The sequence below is a fragment of the Fundulus heteroclitus genome, chromosome 2, assembly GCF_011125445.2.
Source record: "Fundulus heteroclitus isolate FHET01 chromosome 2, MU-UCD_Fhet_4.1, whole genome shotgun sequence".
Taxonomy (NCBI): Eukaryota; Metazoa; Chordata; class Actinopteri; order Cyprinodontiformes; family Fundulidae; genus Fundulus; species Fundulus heteroclitus.
Genome location: NC_046362.1, coordinates 28,064,123 through 28,077,161, shown reverse-complemented (window position 1 = coordinate 28,077,161; position 13,039 = coordinate 28,064,123). Strand labels below are relative to the sequence as shown.

The 13,039-nt window shown below is 42.1% G+C and overlaps 1 protein-coding gene across 1 annotated transcript in view; it reads left to right on the top strand.

Moving 5' to 3' along the window:
- LOC105924387 (zinc finger protein 516) overlaps positions 1-12,221 on the top strand; it is a 33,315-nt gene extending 21,094 nt beyond the window's left edge. The window contains exon 4 of the mRNA XM_021315371.2: positions 11,785-12,221. Coding sequence (XP_021171046.2) covers positions 11,785-12,005 — 221 coding nt within the window. The 3' untranslated portion in view covers positions 12,006-12,221. The remainder of the gene's footprint in view (positions 1-11,784) is intronic.
- Positions 12,222-13,039: the final 818 nt, after the last annotated feature.

Here is a 13,039-nt window from a genome sequence, read left to right as displayed (position 1 = left end):
GATCGATGATTCGCAGCAGAATGCTGAAGTTAACTTGCGCTCGAACCTCAGGGCCTGCGTCGGCACGTGACACCGCCAAGCCACGTGCATTGTGCTACACGACTCCAAAAAAGACTTTTTTGGCAGGATCTCAGCCTTCATCCCCCCATAGCGGGAGTGTGAAGAGCGAGTGTGAGTCTGTGTGAATCATGCCAATTATGAACAACACACTTCCTCTATACTTATAGCACTCGAGTCTTTTTTTTTGTTGTTTTGTTCTTCTCTTCCCAGATCTTAACTCTGATCTCAAATAAAGGCTAAATAAGACACAGGTGTGCGGCACTGATTAGCTGTACACTTTAAAGGATGATATAATCTCCTTGTGTGATAGGTTACAAATCGCCAAGCCGATGGAGCCCACTGATGGAGAGGCTTAAGCTCTTGCGCTGGTGTGATATGCTTGCTGAGTGCAGATTTAATAATGCTGTCTCTCAGGAGAGGGAATCCAACAGCTGGGGTCTTTGATATGCATGTATTATGAGTGCAACATGATACACCTTCCCTCTGATCCCCCTCTTATTCAGAAACTCAATATGTTCATGTGAAAGACAGGAAAGTGCCTGTCAACTCCATTAGGGATTAACATCTGTTCCCTTTCTTTATGATTCTAACAGCAAGATGTACTTTTCTATTTGATTGTACAGATGGTTATTATAATATGCAGAGAAACGCCCCTCCCCTTCACCTCCTGTTTTATAGTTTGTGTTTTCTTTTTTTTATTCCTTCATATTATTGTTCATGATGCTGATTGGATTAAAATATTACGCGGGATTCCGAAAAGGCAGACGCGTTTCAGTTCGCTTTAAAATATCTGTTTCGTGTCATGAAGCCGCATTTTCTAACCCCACCCCCCCCATCCCCCCACCCTCCACCCCATTCAGCATATTCCACTGCAACTGTTGCATGTATTTCTCAGTAATCTGATCAATGCGAGCTATTTTAAGTGTTCCCTGCCTTCTGTTCGCTGCAGATTGATCGTTTTTTTTGCCTCCTCCCCGAGGAAGCGGATGTCAAAGATACAATAAACACCTGTCAGTCACAATGGACAGTGAGACGGCTAGCTGACATTGAGAGTCCACTGAATGTCCTCCAAAAAGGCGAGCTGGGCAGGTGGCCCCGCAGCCTGTCCTGTCTTCCGTGATGACCAGGTGGCTTAGTCACGGGGCTGTCTCCTGTTGCCCCCCCCCCCCCCCCCCCCCCCCCATTTCCCACCATACTGCATGGCACGTCGAGTGGCATGGTGACATATTGCTGGGCAGTTTGGACATGGAGTGATGTGTTTGCGATGACAGTTCGGGTCGGCTCCAATGCGCCAGCAGTGGTAATTGGCCAGATGGTGACCTCTGGTTGAACCTGTCTGCATGCTCATTATTCTCATCGAACCCCCTTCCTTCCCCTTGTGTGTTGAAGGAGTCCGTCGGTGCTGCGCTGATCTGCCGGCACCACTAGATGGCAACGTTTACCATGTTTAGCCAGAAGCGAGGCCTTAAAATGGCTCTCTTCATACGCTGCATATTGAAAGTCTGCACCCCTCTGCAAAGAAGAAATTTTTTTTTATGATACAAAAAATAAATTAGAGCAGGACAAAATATATATATTTTAAAATCTTCAATCTTTAATGTGACACATAACCAGTGGTGGTTCTAGACAGGGGCCAACAGGGGCCTGTGCCCCTGTAGAACTGTTCCTGGCCCCTGTTATGGCCCCTGTACTAAAAACATGATATTAATTTTCTTAGGATGATAAATGCTGACAAAGATACCGTGACTGACTGGTCATTTGGATCAGTTTTATTTTTTTTCGTTTTTGTTTTTACCCAATAATAAAATGACAAAATAATTAAAAAATAAATATAAAAAAAAATAACAATAATTAAAAATGAAGCTGTTTCACGTTAAGCTTCCGCTGTATTGAGAAAAGATCAGGGGTCTGCAACCTGCAGTTCCAGAGCCACAATTGGCTCTTTGGCTTATTTAATATATTAAACGATAAAATGTGGAAAGTTTTTTCCCCCCCTATTTTTTGTTCTGTGCCCCTGTGAAAAAACACTGTCCCACCCTGCTAAATTTAGTCTAGAACCCCCACTGCACATAACCTGTTCAATTCGAGAACAAACTGGAATCTCAAACAAATAATGTGTATGTACGTGTAGGTTTGCAGACCCTTAAACTAATACCTTTTGATTTAATTACAGAACCTGGTCTATTGGGGTTTTAGTGGATGAGCATGGCACATGCTTCCCTTTGCAAAAATAATTTTTTTTTTCTTGATTTGGAAATGTGCTTTTGGTATCTCCTGTAGCTTCTCTTCATCTCCAGCTTCCTTGTAAAAGCACAAAGGTGTTGTGCCAACATTTATCCAGTAAAAACGTGACGCTGTCACCATTATGCCTCATTATGCCGTTGTTTTGACCGTGTGTAATGTTCTTTTTGGTCCAAAAATGTTGGACGTTTTGTGAAAAGTTCCTGTTAGTCTCGTCACGCCATGAAACACCTCTCCACATCCTTTTAGGAGACCTTTTATGTAGCCTTGTAATATTTAGCTGGCTGTTGGATGTTTTTCTTCTTGATAAGAAGCCTCCCCACCTCTTAGCCCAACCATATGAAGACTATGGAAAATCTTCATCACTGCTAATACTTGCCAGAAATTCCTGTGTTTCCTTTAAAGGTGCTTTAGGCCTCTTGGCAGCCTTTTCTGGACAGATTTTCATTAATCTCGGAAGAACATTAATTTATTGGTAATGTCAATGTTGGGATATATTTTATCCAGTTGATGATGTCTGTTTCCACAGTGTTTCATGATTTATCCATTGCTTGTACCCGGTGCAAGTACCCGGTTTGATCCCCAGTGCTTGCACTCTGGGTCCCTGAGCAAGACCCTAACCCCAGAACGCTTCCCGGGCACCACACATCACTCTGCTTTTAACCCATCACCACCCTTGGGGTGATGGGTTAAAAGCAGAGAGCAAATTTCGTTATAATGTATGTTTCAATGTATGTTTCAATGACAATAAGGATGGTATTACTATTACTATATATTACTATTACTATAAGTTAAGTGGGGTACAGAAACTCAACACCTATTAGCAGCAACAATTTTTTTTTGATTAATACAACCTGACTTTGATCAAATTTAAATGAAACAGATAAATTAGATAAGATAAGATAAGATAAGATAGGCTTTATTGATCTCACTTGTCACACATCGGCTCAATAATCAAAAGAAGCATAAAGCATAAACCAGCACTAGACGTGCCATTTATATAAGCTAAATTTAATTTCATTTTTATACATAAAATTACAAATAAAGACTCACTAATAATGTTAATTTAGTGAACAGAAAGGATTAACATCGATCCCTCCATTAGCTAGCAAGGACAGCCAACACTAGATGGTCGCACCCTATCCGGCAGAACGTAAACATAACAGTATCCAGTATTTTGATTGGACGAGACGAGCTTGGAGCTACAGGATTTGTGCCCCCCGACGTTCTGCTGAGAACATGTTGGGCATGCGCACTGCGATTTTAGATCTTCCTTATATATTAAACAAACCTTGGTGGGCCAGCCCCAATATCAAGGCGCCTCAAGAGGATTTAGCCTACCGAGCTTGTCGGTATTCTGGCAGACTGAGGTGTTTAGACACAAATATTTATTTATAGAATTTTATTGCTAAGGGAATCTGTCTTTTTTTTTTTTTTTTTTTTTTACAATATTGCTCTATAAAGAACGATCATGCCCCTCTGATTATTGTGAACATAGAGCTCCACAGCGACATCTGGTGGGGCCTGGCCCCGCTGGCCCCCCAATGCAGAGACGTCACAGAATGAGAGAAATGTTGTGGACTAACATCAGGTCAGTCCACATCACTTTCTGACGGCGTTTAAAGGCCGTTAAATGAGATACGAGCAGTTTGGAAAAAGTTCTTTAGGGACCCTTTGAAACATCGGTGGTACCTATAAAGGGAGGAGACGGGATGGGAATGACTGAAAGGAAAGTGAGCGCCTGTTGAGCTGATTCCTGGTGTGAACAGAGGATCTTTACTTGAAGGTCTGCCTGGAATGTATTCAGAAAGCATCACAGGAACATAAGAAAGAGCTGCGCCGTTTAAAGCTTCAGAAATATTAAGAAGATTAAACTGTTTTTTTAAATACTAAAAGTCTGCTTCGGTCTTGGTCCTTCTTGGACTAGCTGTTAGCTTCGGCCTCTGGGTCCAGCTCACCTCAAAACAATCCGTTTTAACTAATTAGCCGAACGAGCCGCATCGTTACGGGACATCAGATCAGACCTCTCAGATGCATGAGAACAAGGAATATAAGAAGATCAATAAAGAAAGGATTAAGAATAAAAGAACATAGCGGGCGGAGAGAAAGAAAAGGCTCTGATTTGAAAGGTTGAAAGGGGTGAGTCATTATCTCTTTGTCTGACCTCTGTGTACCCTCCGCGGAGAGGGTGACAGAGAGCGAGAGAAAAGGAAAGAGAAAAGGAGTGAGAAAGATCAGCGTAGATGGAGATAGATGGAGCGACAGCGAGGTGAAAGAGGAGCGGTAGTGCGGCTGTCTCCGCGAGCAGATGTCGTTTGAGGGCAGCGAGAGGGCAGCGTAGCCTGCCTTTGTGCCGCGCTTCGCCCCATAGAGATAATGAAGGGTGGAGCGATGGGAAGGATGTGCAGTCATCACTCACTGTCTGTGTGCCATCAGAGCTCAGGCCTGTGTCATCCGTCACCATTCAGCTCCTCGGGCCCCCGTCGGCCACGCCACTGTCATCATGGTCATTATCTCAGCCTCTGACACGCAGCGCACTCACCTCACACAGACACGCAGCTCCAAACAAGTCATGAGCTTGCTAAACACTTTTGAGGGAAATTACAGAGTGGAAATACAAACGACGTCTTCGCTGATAGTTTTTTTTTTTTCTTTAAAGAGATAAGCAATAGAAGATGTTTTTAAAGAGTCTAGGCCTTAGAAAGGGTGTATCGGAAACGAGTCAACATGTGACTAAAGATAGGACAGAGAATATTCCAAATTACTCAAATAGCTAATACCATGCAAAATCCTTTAACAGCTTAAATATTTGAGCCTACTGACACCTACTGGGCAGTACCAACATTTTTTTTTCTCCTCATGTGACATTCATGCAGAATCACATTGAGATTTATCTTTTGCAATATAGTCCTGTCCAAAAAACGTAGAGAGAAATAACAGTTTTTTTTCCCCCGTTTTTACCTCAGAGTTGAGAGATTTTATTATCTTTATCTAAAATTATAGCCGCTGTCAATTTATCTTTGGCTAGCCTTGTAAAATCATTTCACATGTTGTCTCTTGGCCCTTTTATACTTTTAACTTTATCAGGTATGAAAAGTGGAAATGCATTTTCTACAGACATTACATTAACATGTCTAACCCTCTGAGACAAGCACAGATTTAAAACTTTTTTTTTTGATAATCCCGTTGTGAATAATAAAAAAAAAAAGATTACTAGCAGAAGGTCGCTGATAGGGATTTTGCTTCATTTCAACTGGTCTGAATGGGAACCATTACCCCAATCAGTGGAAAGACGTAGTGAGAAAACGTCAGGAATCAAAATACAGTTAAATCAAATCACATATTTACCAAAAATATTAAATTACTAAGAGAAATAAACTGCTTTGTGGTGCTGAAGTACGTGGGTACGAAATGGGTTGTTTATGAATTTGAATTCCAAATAGAACCGAGGGAAATCAGGACAAAGCAGTGAGTTGACACCGGACCCCTGTGCAGAATATAGATAACTGTTTTACATAAAGTAAAATAAAAATAATTTATATTTTGGTATTCTTTCGGTGATAGTGGATGTTATTGAACAGATGATATTATTAGACAGATATTCAAGCTAGAATATTTTCCTTGTAAAGATGAATTGAACAATGGTATTTATATAGCACCAATTCACAAGACACCGTTCTCAAGGCACTTTACAAAGTCAAATCAAATCATACAGATTGTATGATTTGATTAAAAAGTTTCCTGTCTAAGGAAACCCAGTAGATTGCATCAAGTCTTGACAAGCAGCATTCGCTTTTCAAGACTTGGACAGTCGTCTGCATTGTTGATGGCGTTGCAGCAATCCCTCATACTGAGCAAGCATGAAGCGACAGTGGAAAGAAAAACTCCCCTTTAACAGGGAGGAAAACCCCCAGCAGAACCAGGCTCAGTGTGAACGGCTATCTGCCTGGACCATCTTGGGGTTAGAGAAGACAGAGCAAAGACACAGACAGCACAGAAGCACACATTGATTCAAGAATCCTTTCTATGTTATATAGTAATAGCGGATGATCTGTCTGCCCTGGATGATGTCACAGTTAACAGAACGTCAGACCATGTGTACCTACTATGAAGAAAAAAAGAGAGAGCAAAAAGTTAAAAATGATAACACCAAAAGTTGCATTCATCAATCTTTATCCATGCATCTCACAGTCCCGTCAGCAGGTGTGAAAACACTTTCATTACTGAAACTGAAATTCTTCTTAGTTTCATTGTCAGGAGTGAATCCAGGGCTGTAAAGTGAAATCTGAATTTCTTATTAAGCTCTCATACATATAAGACCCTTGTTTGTGTAATCATGTTTTTTATTTAGGTATTAGATGAAACAAATAGCTACTGGCCATTAAAGTTGAAGTAAGTCCAGGTCATGCCTTGCGTATTGCAATCCAAACTCACCTTTTCCCATTCATGGTCAGATATATTATAAAATATTTTCCTTAAGCTAAAAACAAGATGAGCATAAATGAGATAAAAACAGATGAACAAGAATGCAAACAACAATACAAACAAGACAATAAGCACTAAGTAAAAAATAATTTAAACAGCTGGAATAAAATTTCTAGGAAACAGTCGCATCAAAAATATAGGAACAGGGAGACACTGGAAAACACAAATAAACCTAGCCTGCTGTAAATGTACCTTAACCATGAGACAGAAACAACTAAAACAATTAAAAAAGGTGCTAAGAATGAATTAGAATTTAAATAACATTAAGTCATTAAGATAAGAACGTAATTGAACCAAACAAGATAAAGCAGCAAATAAAATAAGAATAAAATAGGGATGAATAGAAGACAGGATTACTGAAGTTCAGGAAAAAGCCAGACTAAAAAGCTGCATTGGTAATTAATACCAACAATCTCAGCAGCCCTCAGGTCTTCAGGAAGGTTTGGCAGGAATAAGAAAATGAAGCCTCATGGCAGGTTTTTATTTTGGGTGAAAACATTTCTCAGAAGACCCGATGGCTCTGGAGAGCTGAAAGCAGATCCGACTGGACTACAACCATTACTACTTTTTAACAACGTTAACACAACTCTCCACTCTTTTTTTTTTCTTTTTATTTTTGCACACGCAGCAAACCCTTCTTCATTCTTCATTTACATTTGTTTCCAGGTCTATGCACATAAAGTCTTGTGTGTGTGTGTGTGTGTGTGTGTGTGAGAGTGTGTTTACCTGAACGTAAGTGGCTGCTATGAAGCTCAGGCTTGAGCCGACTGTGAAAAGCGGATCATGTGGTGAGGAGATGGATGGCTCTGAGCCCACTGCTGTCTTCCCTAATTGTAAAATATTAGTTACATTAGTCGCTGGCCTGTGATTAATGGAACTTATTTGGAGGTTGCCCTCTCTCTCGGACCTCCCCTCGCCTTCTCGCGGGGGGGAGGAGGAAGAGGGAGGGAGACGAGGTGGGATGGTAAGTAAGGTAACAGAGACAGAGAGAGGGGTACGCGGACGGGGTAACAGGCGACTAATGTGGGACGTGACACCTTTTCGGTTTGCTGTGGACTCAGTTCAGGAGAGGCCGCGGGTTTGCTCCCCTCGTCAACTTGCGATCACAAACACGACCGAGGCAAATCTGCTCAGTTTTATTAACCTACACCACATGTGCGAAATCTGAGAATGTGAGACGAACGTGACGTGCCAGATCCGAATCACAGAATCAGGAGTGTTTATATAGTTCCCCAAACGTTCTCACGTCCAACAAAAGAGGCGTCGAGGAGGTGGGCGTCAAACAGGTGGGCTGCGAACTACTCTCTACCTGGGTTTTTCTCCCATTACTGCCCAAACAGTCTCCACACAAACTATTCTGTGCCACCCTGATGATATTCAGATGTGTCAGACCTCATCCTCTCTTTGACTACTGTGTGTGTGTGTGTGTGTGTGTCCTTTACGGCCATCAGGTTATTATACACCGACAGATGGGGCATTACCTTTTATTGCTCACACCTTCTGTGAGTTTTCCCACTTTCCCCCCCGAAAAACACCTTTTTTATGTAGATGTGAACGCGGGTGTTCAGCCGCATGCAGCTGTCTCCGCTGTGATGAGGAGCATGATAGAGGGGAAGAGGCGAGGGTGGGGGGGGTGAGAGGGCTGAGACAGCCCTCAGTTTTTGGGAAGCGAAGTCGAATGACATCAGCACATAATGGTTTACTGTAACCATGAATCACAGAAAAAAAACACACACACACACTGCAGTGTGAGACAGAGGGGAACAGAGAAAGTCGTTATGTGAGGTAACGTCACAAAAATAGGACTGCGGTGGACAAGGACACTTTGCTGTCTAGGTGGAGAGGTAAATGAGTCAGCCGGATGAGTTTTTGTTTTGATCTTAGCTGCACCTTCAGGCTCTGGCGTTACAGCGATTTTTTTTTTTTTTTTTTCGCTGAGGCCACATTCAACTCTGGAAGCTATTAAGGGTATGCGGTGTTTGTGTCTTAAGTGTACATGGTGCGCTGCGTCATGTAGCTTCACTTTTGTTTGCTGTGAAACTATGCAGCAGGCACTAAGGAGGTGGACAGACAGGAAGTTTTGGCATGCATTCCTGCCCAGCTGCAGACGTCTGTCATTTCTCAGTGCAGCACTTGTGTGCATGTTTATTTATCTCTGTGTGTGTGTGTGTGTGTGTGTGTGTGTGTATTCTTACTCAGAGCAGGAAATGTGCGCAAGAACATGCAGGCCTTTTTATAAAAACCTGTCATCACTTCAGTTGTCCCAGAATGTCCCACTACAAATGATTATTAAAACTCCAGCTGGCTTTAATTTGTCCTTACTGGTGCAATTTTATTTTTATTTTTCTTACTAAAAATACTTGAAAGGTATTGTTTCGCTGTTACTTGTTCCACCAACATGTTATTGTCACTTCAGTAGATGCTTATTGGACATTCCCGGCAGATGGAAACCCTCCGGTTTCCTCATGTTTTCCCACTTCCCCTACCACCTGATTCACAGTGCTTCTTGTTAGAGTGGTTTGTTTTTGTTAAAAAACCGAGGATACTTTTCACGCCTCTTCCAACTTAACCGTATGTCTTGTTTTGTTTGATGATAATTTTCGTCAATCGTTTTGTTGGGTCATAAAATACTGGAGGACCATGAAATCCTTCGATCTGACAGAATTAGCTTAGCCACGAGCTTAAACGCCTCCCAGTTAAACAACCAGATCTCATCTGATTGGTTAGTTGCATGTAACTGATCATAAGGCAAGGCAAGGCAAATTTATTTGTAGAGCACATTTCAGTACTAAGACAACACAAAGTGCTTTACATGATTAAAATATAGGAGAATATAAATAAATAATAAAAGCAAGTTGGAAAAGATTTTTAGAAAAAAATTAAACAAACTAAAAGCAAATATTAAAAACAGTTGGACTACAAACTTGAACTAATGTTTAAGTAAAACAGTTTAACTGGAACAGTCAAAGGAAATCCTAAACAAATGTGTTTTTAATCTTGATTTAAAGGAACTCAGGCTTTCAGCACTTTTACAGTTTCTGGAAGTTTGTTCTAGATAAGAGGAGCATAAAAAATAAATGCTGCTTCTCCATGTTTGGTTCTGGTTCTGGGTATACAGAGTAGGCTGGAGCTAGAGGACCTTAGTGGTCTGGAGGGTTGATACACTGATAACAAGTCTGTGATGTATTTAGGTGCTAAACCATTCAAGGATTTATAGACTAACAGAAGGATTTAAAAGTCCATTCTCTGAATACCGCACAAACCTTTTTCCAGGAGCAAGGGTGGTTTTCTGTTTTCTTGTAATTTCCACAACAGAAATGTTTTTCAGTCAACAAATGGATAACATTTTTCTACTTTAGAAAGGTGAAATCAAACAACCAGGGTAGAAATGTACCTGAAGAAACAGCTCCGGTAGCACGTTACTCCTTTTTTGGATATGCCCGGACAAAGGTTGGAGTTTTGTGTTGGGACGGCGCCAGATGATCCTTACTGGGTGAATATTCCCAGTATTTTGTTTAGCCGTCCTCCCCCGGTTGGCGCATTGCTGTTTCAGCTTCACTGATATCAGATTTTTTCCATAGTGGTTATAGCTTAAAAGCTAAGTGCTGCAATCCAAACACTGAAAATTCTGAAGTGTGTGTGTGTGTGTGTGTGTGTGGGGGGGGGGGGGGGGGGGGGTGAGAGAGAGAAAAAGGTTCAGCAATAAAACTACAACCAGATTACAGTGACTACGATTGATAATTTATTTAAAGTAAAGCCAAGCCTTATAGAAAGGCGTAACAAGGTTTAATTTTTTTTGCCGATGCAGATTTTATTGTTTTCTTGTACAAAGAAAGAAACCAGAAGGGAGCTCTGGTCTGGATCCCCTGAGGTTACAACGTTCAACTCAACTTTTCACATTTGGTACCAACACAAATACCAAAAATCAATGTATTTTATTGGTATTTTTGATAGATCAACACAAAGTAGTGCTAAAAGGAAGATGATACATGGTTTTCAACATCTGTCACAAATAAAAACCCAAAAGGTGTGCTGTGTGTAAAGTCACTTTTACTTTAGGTACCCCTGAATACAATCCAGGGCTTCAGAAGTCTTGCAATTAGAAGGCAGGGACTATGTGCAAAGTTTACTGGTTAAGTAGAAAACTTTGGTAAACAAAGAACATCTTAAAGACCAAGGGACACATCGAACAGACCAGAAGAACACTGTGGAGAATTACAAAGCAGGGGTGGGTAAAACAAACAAACATATCTCAAACATATCTCAGCATTCTTTTGAAGTCAAAAGCTGAAAAGAGTACAATTGCAAACCCACCAAGACATGGAAGACCATGTCTTCTCCCCCTGTCCCCCTGAAGGGCCCGACAGGGGGAGAATTAATCTGAGAAGTGGCCAATAAGCCCATGGTGACTCTGGAGGAGCTGCAGAGATCCACAACTCAGGCTTACTGTTTGCCATGGGAAGACATAACCCATGTAGGGCACACTGCCGACGTGTAGACGATGACGTGAGGTTAAAATGGACGTTTTTTGGCCAGCAAACAAAATGCTGAGAGTGTCTGAAGACCAACACCTAACCCTGAAAACACGACAGTGAAACCATCTCGCTGTGGTGGATGCTATATTTTTTTAGCAGGGAAAGGGAAGCCGAGACAGTGACCATAAACATACGACACATACAAAAAACAAATGCACTTCAATAATGTCTTTTATGAGTGCAAAATGTGTAAAACTGTGTTCCTTGCACTTTAGAATCATGTGCTATTCTGTATCGGTCTCTTATATGGAGTTTGTCTGAATTAAAATCGGGTTAATAGTTAACGTTACGAAAAGTCCAGGGAGTGTAAATACTTTTCCTCGGCCGTGTAAATTTCTCAGGGCTGCTTTCAACCACATTGGGCCTTCGAAACAAAGTTCTGTAGTTGGTAGTTACTTCAGATGCTCAAAGAGTAAAGGGTATTTCTTCACTTAACGTGTCTTTTTCCCCCCTTTTTTTCCAGTTCGGAAGCCATTCCAGTGCAGGTACTGCCCCTATAGTGCCTCCCAGAAAGGAAACCTGAAGACCCACGTCCTCTGTGTTCACCGCAAGCCCTTCGACAACAGCCTCTACCCCGACCGCCGCCTACGACGCTCGCACACGCCCCAGGGACCGTCCAGATTGTCTCTGGGCGCCACAGGAGACAACCCCGCGTCAGGCGTGACGTCGCTGTGCGGGACTTGATGCTGCCGCGGCGGCCGAAGACACAGACAGACACATTAACTGTTCTAGCCTCACCTTTCAAAGGGTCAATGCGATCGAGACTGTTATGAAACATGTTAACAACCAACCTTGATGTACATTCCAGTGTTTACTTGAAGAGCCACAGTACGTATTTATCTGTAGCAAAAGAAGCTGCCTATAATAATAAAGTCCATTGTGATGTGAAAGTGTAGAAGATGTGCCCGGTGCCGTGTATTTTATCGGAGGTGTCCACACGATTTGCTCGCGTTAGCGCATCTATCAGTCCAGCTCCTGTCTGACACTAAGGGTGTGCCGCTCCGGCCCAAAGCTCTTGTTCTTTCATCCAGTAAATACCCCGTGTTGCATTTCTTTTTTTTTTTTTTTTTTTTTGCAAATATCATTTGATTTCCCTTCCAGTCCACATGTCTCGTCTATCTGTCAGGATGCGGTGCCAGATGTTCGGCCTTTAATCGCAGCAGATGTAATGAAGTAGAATGTTGCACATCGGAGCTTCCATTTGTTCTGGATTCCACTCCAGGGAGAAAGCCTCTCTCACATATAATTATTGCCCATTAACTCCTATGCTTCATGCCCTCGTGCTGGAACAATGCTCAATTAAGGGGAACCAAGGAAATGGAAAAAAAAAAAAAAGAAAAAAAAAAAAACTGCAGCGATTCATTGATAGTACATTCAAATCGTTTTTTACTACTTTCTGTTCTTTTCTTTAAGTGGAACCACCCATGCGTGCCTAAACCTCGTGTACTCGCTGGTAGAGCGCGGACCTAATCAACACGGCTATTGTGAGCTGCTGCTGCCACGTATGGTAATTTTTAGTGAGATGGGCGCTGCCTCGGCTTCCCATGCCAGTAGCCTGCCTGTACACCCGAAGATCACCTTGGGCAGCTGTGTGCCTGCTCAGCCGGGCCCTCGTAGCCACAGCGATGTGACTTTGACTGACAGCCCGTCTGACAACTCCATTCATGCGCCACCTGCTAGCTGTCAATCACGGCGGCCATCCTGGGGCTATTGACGGA